The sequence below is a fragment of the Pinus tabuliformis genome, chromosome X (genome assembly GCF_031772625.1).
Source record: "Pinus tabuliformis cultivar Carrire ecotype Pingquan chromosome X, CPIR1, whole genome shotgun sequence".
NCBI classification, from domain to species: Eukaryota; Viridiplantae; Streptophyta; class Pinopsida; order Pinales; family Pinaceae; genus Pinus; species Pinus tabuliformis.
Window position 1 is genome coordinate 1,006,223,561 of NC_142308.1, and position 10,735 is coordinate 1,006,234,295.

The 10,735-nt window shown below is 41.5% G+C and overlaps 1 protein-coding gene across 1 annotated transcript; it reads right to left on the minus strand.

Moving 5' to 3' along the window:
- Positions 1–642: 642 nt before the first annotated feature.
- On the minus strand, positions 643–1,056 carry LOC149143151 (uncharacterized). Its single transcript, XM_089451706.1, has one exon. It carries the CDS (start codon positions 1,054–1,056, stop codon positions 643–645), a length of 414 nt encoding a protein of 137 aa, XP_089307832.1.
- Positions 1,057–10,735: the final 9,679 nt, after the last annotated feature.

The window sequence follows — 10,735 nt, forward strand, 5'->3', positions numbered from 1 at the left end:
CTACGACAAGCACCATTAGTGAAACCAACGTGAGGAGTCGCACACATCAAAAAAGCAAGAAAATCATAGTAAACTGGAAATTTGTTTGAAAACTATCACAAAAAATCACACTGTACAAAAATGAATCACACACTAATGTACATAAGTAACCATGCAAGATGACCTAAGCAAAGTACTTTTTGAGGTAAAGCTCGTTTTGGGGCTTATCAAGAGGATTATAATCAATAAGCTCATAGGCTCCTTTCTACAAAATGCACTTTACAATATAGGGCCCATGCCACATAGGTTCGAACTTCCCTAGCTTATTGTTAGCTTGGTTGTATAATAGGACCAAATCACACTCAGAGAATGCGGGAGGGCAAACCGATTGATCAAAATGGGATTTAACCATTTCTTTTGTGCTTCGATGACCAAGGCAACAAGATGGAGAGTCTCGTCCAGTCGTTATAAATATAAGAGGCGTTCCTCTTAAGGTGATATTTTGGGGAGGAGTTCAACAACTAACTTGAGTGAATGAATATCGCATTTGATCGAGAGTGTTGCTTCTAGACCATAGACCAGTTGGAATGGTGTGAAACTAGTTGTGTCTTTGGTAGAAGTTTAGTAGGCCCACAAAGATGAAAAGAGCATGAGATGCCAATTTTACTTGCGCATCCCAATAGTACGTTGAACCATTGTGACCAAAACCTTATTCACGGTTTCAACTTGGCTGTTGGCCTGAGGGTAATATGTGGTCGAGCCATCGTGGCGCAAACCCAATGCAGAAGTCAACTCTGCCATCATGTAATCTCGGAAATGGGAGCAATGGTGTGTAACAATGGTTTGGGGTACGTCGAACCTGGAAATAACACTGTTAAAAAGGAATTGAGCCACTGCCTTACCATCTGCAGAATATGTAGGCATATCGTCAGTGCATTTGGTGAAATAATCCACAACAATGATAATATAGAAATGCCCCCTGGCTGAATGAGGGTTACATGTCATATAATCGATGCCCCATTTCACAAAGGGACCAACAGTAATGACGGGGTGTAGGTGAGCGGGTGGGGCGCACATCTTGCGTTAGTAAATTTGGCATTCGTGGCACTTACGGACAATAAGAATGTAGTCCTTGAAGATAGACAGCTAGAAATAACTAGCGTGAAGGACTTTTGGAGCTATAGTGTAACCAAACATATGACCACCACATGCCCCAGAGTGGCAATCATTGAGAACTCTTTCAGCTTCCTCGATTGTGAGGCATTGGCGAAGAACAAAATGGACACTAACATGGTATAAAGTATTGCCAATAATATGGTAGGGTTGGGAATGATGCCGAATCCTTTGACAATCATCTTTGGTCAACACGGACTGAAACGTAGAGGTTTGGAGATACACAATGTATCACTGTACCATGGATCAAGGGAGCTAATCAGGAAAAGGGTCTCATCTAGAAGTTGTTCATCTGCACTAGTAGGGAGAGCCTTGGAGGGGAGGGAACAAATCAATTCAGTGAAAACAAGTGATTTCTTAGATTTGGCCATAGTGAAGACCAAATCGAATTCTTGCAGGATAACGATCCATTTAGAATACTTTCTCCCCAACAACTGACGAGTCAGGATATAGGTCATAGGGTTGCATTCAGAAATCACTGTAGTCGTACGTAAAAGGATATAGTTCCAAAAGCATTGAACAGCCCGAACGATAGCCAAAGGTAGCTTCTCAACATGTGCATAACGTGTTTCAGTGTCGAGGAGATTCCGACTAAGGTAGTAGATTACATGTTCGATGCATTCATCGTCGTCTTGGACCAAAACCATAGCAATGGTGCCAGGGTCCATGACTAGGTAAAGGAAGTAATATCGATAATAGTCTGGCAGATGCAATAGAGGAGAATTTATGAGGATAGCCTTAATATCATCAAAAGGTTTTTGGGCCACATTGTCCCATGCAAAGGGCGTTCCTTGTTTGAGTAACCGGGTAAATCTTGTTGCTAGCTCGACATAGTTGGGTATAAAATGATAGAGAAAGTTGGCCTTTCCTTGCAGGCTTTGGATTTGGTGCAGTGAAGAAGGAGGGGGTAAATTTACAATGGCCTTGAAATTTATTGGATCCAGGAAAATATCGTCTTTAGAAATGATAAAGCTGAGGAGTCATCCTGATTCCATGTAGAAAACACATTTGTGTGGATTTAACCAAATGTTATAGTGTCTGCAGCATAGAAAAATCTACCAGAGATGGTCTGGGTGGTCTTGACACTTATGAGAATGGGCAGGAAGGTCATCCAGGTAAGGTTGGACAATGTTGCGAATATCATGAAACACGTAGGACATTCCCCGTTGAAACGTGGCCCCAACATTTTTGAGGCCGAAAGGGAGATTCTTGTACGCAAACATACCGCATGGACAAATAAAGGTTGTCTTTTCTTGATCCCCCGGTGCGATTTTAATCTGGTTATAACCAGAAAAACCGTCCATAAAGGAAAAGATCTTGCTCCCAGCACATTCATAAATGATTTGATCAATGAAGGGAGTAGGATAGTTGTCTTTAGGATAGGCACGATTAAGATCTCGATAATCCACGCAAACATGGATCGTGCCTTGTTTTTTAGTCACCGGGACAATATTGGACACCTAGTCTGTAAGGGGGATGGGATAGATGAACCCAGCCTTGAGAAGCTTTTCGACTTCAACCTTAATAGTAGCGGCCTTCCTAGGGTGCACTGAGTGAAGCCGTTGGAAAACGGGCTTCGCGTTGGGATACGCTGGTATTTCATGCACCACAATGCTAGGATTGATGCCAGGCATTTCTTCGTAAGACCATGCAAACACATCACAGAATTCCTGAAATAGATGAGTATATGTCTTGATCTCATCCTGAGAACAAGATACCCCAATATGAACATGTTCAACGGCACTAGGTTTGATAGAAATGTCATTGGCATCCTTTGGGTAGTATTACCTAGATTTCCTTCCAACCATACTTCATGAGTAACAGTCGGTGGTGGAAAAGGAGAAGTGGACTCTTCGAAAGAAGTAGACATGACTTCCAGGTAAGGCAGGAATGAGGAGCGATGATGAGTATCGATCCATGGTGGTTCCTTGAGAGACATGATTTCCATGATACCTTCATCGGCGAGGAAGGTCTCGGCTAAGTGATCAAAAGATTCCAAAGTGCCAAGCCAAGGGGATTGAGAGTACATATCAAAAGAGGTCTTCGACATGTGAGAATCAGAGGATGCAGAGTTCGAAGCTGAAACAATTTCCACGTCATTGACTGCGGCTGGACTAAGTGGCATGACCTCGCTCGAAGTATCAATAAGATCTGGTGCAGGTATGACCCAAGGATCACATTTGACCGAGATCATGTTGACAGAGGAAACATGAGGAGGTCGGAGTGGAAAAATTCCCATTAAGGAAGAATCTTTAAAGAGACCTGCCCCAACACTCTCATAGGGAGCACCATAGTGCTTAACGTATGGAACATTTCCATCCGAGGAGGAAGAGGAAAAGAAAGACAACTGATTGATAATGACAATTTTCCCTTGATGGGGAAAACGGATCACGCGGAACAAGGAGGAGGCCACAGTATGCATGGCATGAGTCCAACCTTGGTCTCGTAGAAAATTATAATTGATATTGGTGTCAACAATTTCTACTTCGACTTGCACTGTCTTGCCTTCTAGGGTGATGGCAAGGTTAGGTAAGACACCGAAGGGTCGTGAATCACACCCATAGAAAGCTTCCAAAGTGTTCGGTGACTGGTTCACTGCAGGGGAACCAATAGCCTTTGAACATGTAAAAGCATGTTAATGTGTATCACTTTTTCCCTTTTTGTGGCAAAGAAGTTTTATAAAAATAAATGGAGTTGGAATGTTTACTCTTAAATTCACAAAATCATCGAAAACTAGGTGGTGGTAAAAGAAGACAAAACATGTCAATTTAAATTCAATTTCATGTCATATTTTTTCTAAAATTTAATATATATTTTTTATCTAATTTATTCATTTTCTTTAAAAGGTATCATTAATATTTTACATAAATTTTTAAGTAGTGACAAAACCGCGACCCCCCATTTCTCTATTGATTTATGTTTTTTAATTCCAATTTCTTTAAGAGATGTGTTGTAAACATTCTAAACATTGCTAAACAAATTTAAAAATAAAAAGTAATCATATTTTTTAATTATTATTAAAATACTAGTAAAAATGATCATATTTTCGTATATATAAAACCGCGACCCAAGAAACTACCCTTTCAAGTTTATAAAATCATTTTCTTTTAATAGAAATTTGAAAATAACATATAACAAAATGTTAAAATTATTTTTTGAAATTTTTTAAAATATATTTTATATTTTTATAATAAAATTTTTAATTATGATTATAATACTCCAAATATTAAAAATTCTACTTCTATATATATATATAGAGTTTTAGGATTTCATTTAACTTTACATCAAGTTATTTATATTTTGTGAGTGATTAACCATAGCTTTTACCAATATTTACTATCAGTTGACTTATTTGCAAATTTAGTATTTACTTTTTATAACATTATTTATATTTTCTAAACCCATTAAATAGGTTCACTATAGCTTTTACCAAAAGTTATTGTGAGTTAGCTTTGTTACAAATTTAGCATTTATTTTTTATAATTAACAAGTATGAAACTCAACTCATTTAATTGATATTTTTATATTATTCTTTTTTTATTTGAGTACTTTTTTGCTTTTGCCATATAATGAGACACATTAACATGATTTTACCCATGATGCAGGTGGAAGCACCTTCATTGATGACAGTGCTGGATGGTCTTCTCATGAATGACTACCTAAATAAGAAAGTAAATCTAATGAGAGAGCCATGGAACATGGTTCTCCAAATTTAAACATATAAAATTAGAATCGGTGGGATCAATGGCCCCGATAGCTGACAGCAAATATTTCCGCTGTGATGGGTAGCTTTGGAGTACCTCTAGAGCTAACATGGCTAACGGTGCCTGAGCCAAGTCCTCAAAATTATTGTAGTGCTGAGCAGCTCGAGCATTGGGATTTGTTGGATAGGTAAATCCCCTCTGCGGACAGAGGCGATCCCACTAGCTTAAAACAGAACTAGCCACAATCGATTCACGCTGCTACGCAAGTTCCTAATTGTACACTAAAAGTGAATTAAGAAGACCAACCTGGAATCCAACGCTATAGTCGAAGCTGAGTTGGTGTTCCTGCTCCCTCGCTCTGGCAGGTCACAATCCTTGCGATCCTTGCAAACGGACACCTGCACATGCAAAGGAAGAAACAAATACAAGCATAAAATCCACCAAGGCACAACTATATTTCAGTCAGAAAGGAAATAAATCAAACATCACTATAATAGACAATGAGATTGGAACTATAATAGCAGTCGTTCATTAATGAATAATAGACAGGAAAAGTTACAACCAAGGTTCTGACGTTGAACCTCTCCTCTGGCTGGGTGAGAAACTATATGTGTCTTGCAATGTACCTCCTCTCCGGCAGCATAACCTTTCTATGCTTCACTATCCCTCACGATAATCACAACTAGCATTCCTCCCCAAAAAACCTCCTTGTGTAATGCATGAGGACAGATATTCATAGATGGAGAAGGGAGAAAGATTCGATGAACCAGGACACCCATTGTGGATTGGCATTATCTCTGAAAAGCCACTGTGGATAGATGTCAAGGATAGATGATGACTCTCGACCTCTATCAGATGGATTTTTCCCTCAAAAAACTTCGTGATCTGAAGGGAAAAAACAGATGAGCGTGCGTTTGTCAAAAATCATTACCAAACTGGGCTGGAACGGGTGTTGTTCTGTGACAGAGTGCCAATGGTCGCGCCCTCTTTTGAGGATCTCATTAATTGGTGCGGGTATTGTTCTGTGACAGAGCGCCAATGGAAAAAGAGTACTTTTCAGGGATAATTTGCAGAAGGTGTCTTCAGGGAACATGAAGTACATACTCAGGGGAACATAATGCAAGTGTTTTTGGGTTATGTCACTGCTCACAGGTCCCGGAATGCGTCCTCCAATGTATGGAAATGGCGCGATAGGGACGGTGACCAACGGTGACAAATTACTGTGTAACAGATGCCCCCTAAAGCATGAAGTCCGAGAGGGAGAGAGAGGGGTGAAATGCTTTACAAGAACACACAAGAACACACATAGCTGCCGCCGAGGATCTGCATTGAGAGACACGACTAATAGTTCAATTACATGATGTACGTGGTATGGTCGCAGCCATCCATAAGAGAGTACATAAATAATCTAGATCCATAGTATGGACGCAGCCATCTGGTTAGGATCAATGAGTAGACTCAGGCATGGTCGCAGCCATCCAGTGAATGAGTCATATATCAAGAATCACGCCTGGATTACAACAGACACAACCCAGGGTCTTGCGCTCCATCTCGACCCGAACAGAAGTACAAGTTCAAGCATGTGAACATGTAAGCTGAAGTCTAACATGCATGAACATCGTCTGATTACCAGTCAATATTGGAAACTGTTAACAGACGCGAGAGGTACCATCAATAATGACAATGGCCCTCAAGGTACTATAGGTACAATCTACGGTGTGTGAATTAGTGATTTGAAGTCGAACACCCGTAGAATCATTCGATCGGAGGCCAATGATGAAAACCTCACGTCGAACACGAAGAACCTGCCATTAAGGCATGCAGGCTCCAAGGCACCGGAAGGGAGTCTCTAGATCAACTTCCTGGATAATGAGCTGAAGTCGACAGGAAGTGACCTTGATCGAAGGTGGGCCATAATGTTTCCCACATCATCGACACGAGACAGAGAGATAATGTTGTGAATCAAGATCATGTGAACTATCAGATGGAGGTTGTTTCTTTTCAGAGGTCAACTTCTCTTGAACATATCGGCGGCACATTAATGGAATTGGCAGTATTTGACATCAATGTATCAAAGGTCATGATGACGAGGCAATGAGTAGATGAGAGGTCAAATAGGGTACCCAAGTCCATGGAAGCAAGTGAAAAATATGAGATGAGATATCCCCACCCTGGACACGAAAGCAGAAAAATGCCATGTTCAAGAGCGACATACTGCCGACACGATAATAATTATGGTTCCAAAATTTTCTTTTCCCCCACCATTTCTGGCGAGTACCCCAGTTATTTTTAACAAGCTTGATGGGGATAGCATATGCTTGTGGTGTGTCATTTCGACAAAATCCGATGTCATCAGGTTTTAACGAGTCTGACAAAGGAAGAACTTGGCGTCTTTTCATGTTTAGAGAGTTTGAAAAGACAGCAGAAAAGGAAACTCCAGGGGTGTCCTTTTTCGTAAAGTTGTGTCTCTCGGGCCCGAAAAAGTATAAAATAATGCCCGAAAGAACCGCCCGACCATTACGATCGAGGAGTACTTTTCATAAATAGTGATTTCGACCTGAAAAAGTAAAGAAGCGATCAAAATCACGTCATTTCGTAACCATTAACGAGTTTGAAACGACAAAAACCCGGTAATCTTTTTATGTTTTAACGGTCGACAAAAAGAACTTAAAACGACTGCCCCTTATTAACGTTTAACGAGTCAAGAGGAGCGACTCGGCAATCTTTTCCTCTTTAAATGGTCAGAAAAGAGCTGAAAGCAGACCTCCATTTTTATTCTCTTTAACGAGTCAAAAAGGGAAAAATACTCGGCAATCTTTTCATATTTTACGAGTCAGAAAAGAGCTTAAAGGAGACTCGTCCTAGAGGAACAAGTGGTATAAAGGGTAGCAACTGGTTCCGGTAATGGTGGAACTGCTCAAAACATGTAATGGTCAAGAGGCTGGCTAATAAAACCACTCATCGCTGCGGTTCCTCAGGAAAGGAAAAACAACCAAGTGAAAGCGTATGATCGGCAAAAGAGATGGTGGTGATGGAATGAAACAACCAAGGCTCATCTAGCAAAATTTAGCAGATAAAAGGCAATCACGGGATGTAAATCAGGTATGGGTTCATTTTTACACAAGCTTGAACCATGGAGAACTTTGCTTGGATTCGGTTTCATGTTTACACAAGCTTGAAACGAAAAACTATGCTTGCTATAAATTTGCATGCCCCCAGCATGATAATGCAAATCGAGGTACATGCCCCCCAAGCTTCATGGCATTCACGGAGTGGATGGAATGAAGGTTCACTTGGAAAGACTCGATTTTGAAAAGGAGGATGCATGCCCCCCGGGCTTCAGTCACGCGCCCAGGTCAGCTGCCGTCATCAGAATGACGGGCTGGATGTTGAGGCATTTCCTGTGGAAATAAGACCATTTAGGAATGATAGATGACTATATGTGAAGTGTGAACCGGGGAACGAAAGTTGGTCTACGATCTTGATCGTCCTTCCTTCGTGCGGAAAACACATCACTCTAAAGAGTGAGGACACAATTGCACGTATGCGATAAATATAGTCTCGCCCAAGGAGTAAATTGTAATCTAACGGACCTTGGACTACCATGACGCCCATTTGAATGATCTTCCCTTCTAATGTGATAGGTACATTGGGAAGAATTCCTAAAGGTCGACTGGTTTCTCGATGAAAACCTGTAAGGTTTCTCATCTCAGGCAGAAGCAGTGGCGAACCAAGTGCTTCCCAAGCTGTTGAAGAAAGGATGCTCACAGGAGATCCCGCATCAATAATGGTACCGGCCATAATCATTCGGTAGACTTGGACTATAATTCGAAATGGTATGGAAGCTGGTAACCGAGGATTGCCTAGTTGATCCCAATTGAAGAAAACAACTAGGTTGCTTGGAGGTGGGACCGGATAAACGGCCGGATATGACTCTGATGAACTTCCTTCCTGCTGCGAAGGAATGAGAGGGATGCTCACTTGATCATTAGAGTCTGTGTTTATGAACAGAATTTGGACGGTGTGGTCTTCATTCTTTACAGTGATAATATCATCTGAGGATGGAACTTTTGAAGGAAAAACCGGGTCAACTGTCATCTGGACCTTGTGAAAGACCTGGTCAACTGTCATCTGGACCTTTGGACTTTCTTATGGTTTGGATTCAGATGGTTCATCCTTGATGATGAATACTCCCGGAACAAAGTGGTGCATAGACGATGAACGTAAGTCAACACTCTTTCCGACCAGGGACTGGTCTGGAACAGGCTGAGCATAGCCAGGTTCGGGAAGAGAAGGCTGGACCAAAGAGGAATCATGCTTGATCTCTTGGTTAGCGGAGAGATGATCTGCATTTGCAAAAAGGCGCTGATATCCAGCGGGTAGTTGGGGTAAGGGAGCTGACAGACTTTCCAAAAGACGGGAGGCTTCATCCATAAGTGGACAAAGGCGAAGGAGATGATTACCTCCACAAAGTCGACAAGGGAAACGAACCTTCCCTTTTCCCTTACCCGCTGATAAGGTATCGTCAATTTGCGACGACGAGGGGCGAGTCGGGTCATGGGACCATATATCTAGGACCCTGGGAATACCAGGACAATCAGTAAGAAAATGGTCCTCCTTGCATAATTGACAAGGAAACTTAGCCTTTCGCGGAGGAGCAGAAGGTGGCTCTACTTCAGGTATACTCGGGGTAGATGCGACCTTTCTTTGGGAGACTTCTTCTTTTTGGTCTTCTTCTTCTTCTTCTTAGCCACCTGGTTACTTAAATCCAGAGTTTCACCAGGCGAAGTAGAAGATGAGGACACAGCAATAGGCGAAGAAGGGGAGGGGTCCACCTTGGAATCAACATGATGTTGTTCGGGTGGAGGAGGTGGTGGTGGAACAGGAGTTATCACACTCGAGACCACCGAGTTTGAAAACAACCATACGGGCAAACCGATGGTTAACCCAAGCAAAGACAAAGTTGCGATATACTGAACACCGACATTTCCAAAAGAAGGAAATGGACTAGGGTTTCCATCAGGAGGAACACCTTGGCCGGTGGACTCAGGGAAGGATGCCATTGAGCGAGAAAGAATCCTACTCAAACTAACGCAAACAAAATCTAATTGGGTAAATGTTATCGTGGCCAATAAATTTTAAGACACTGAACTTGACCTTTTCATGTTTTAAGAGTTGAGAAAAGGACAAAAGATGACTCTAGTCTCCTTCGAATATTTAATGAGCACGAAGTGACAAGAAGCTCACAGGCACCTTTTCTTTTAGAGAGTCCGAAAAGGATCAAAAGTGACTACTCTGGAGACTCTAGGCAAAAAGGTTTACCAAACAATCCGTAAAACTGCTTATACACCTCGGCAATCAGATGAAAACCAAGGACTTCCCGTACTGCAGTCAATCTTCCCGAATGCTGTGTTCAGTGCATTACGGCTTGTAAGGCGGCAGACTCGGCTTCCTATGGATAAAGGATGATAGCCTAGTGGGGTCTCCCGTATATACGCGACGGTACGTGGGAGCTCAGTCCGTATTGGCACCTATCGTTTCACCGTGGAGGAATCACCCAACCACTCGACGATAATCTACCAGGTTTAAAGACGCCGGAACACGTCTCTAACCTAGACCTCTAGAATGTTTGCGTTAGATTCCAATGCGTTGTTAAGTTCATTGAGTTTATTTTAAAGTTTATCTTCAATTATGTTTCAGTTTTTTGGTCCTACCGTATGTGATATCTCAAAAACTTCTTAAATGCGAACTACATGCCAGAACTATATCATTTCATTCAATGAATTCTATCTATAGGAAGGTTGAGATCTTTACACAAACGAAATGATCACTCAGCAAACAGCAAAGATCCTAATGCAGCTAATAACAGGAAATGAAAA

Coding starts and splice junctions, on each gene's coding strand:
- LOC149143151 (XM_089451706.1), bottom strand. CDS start 1,056: ATGTGCGCCCCACCCGCTCACCTACACCCCGTCATTACTGTTGGTCCC.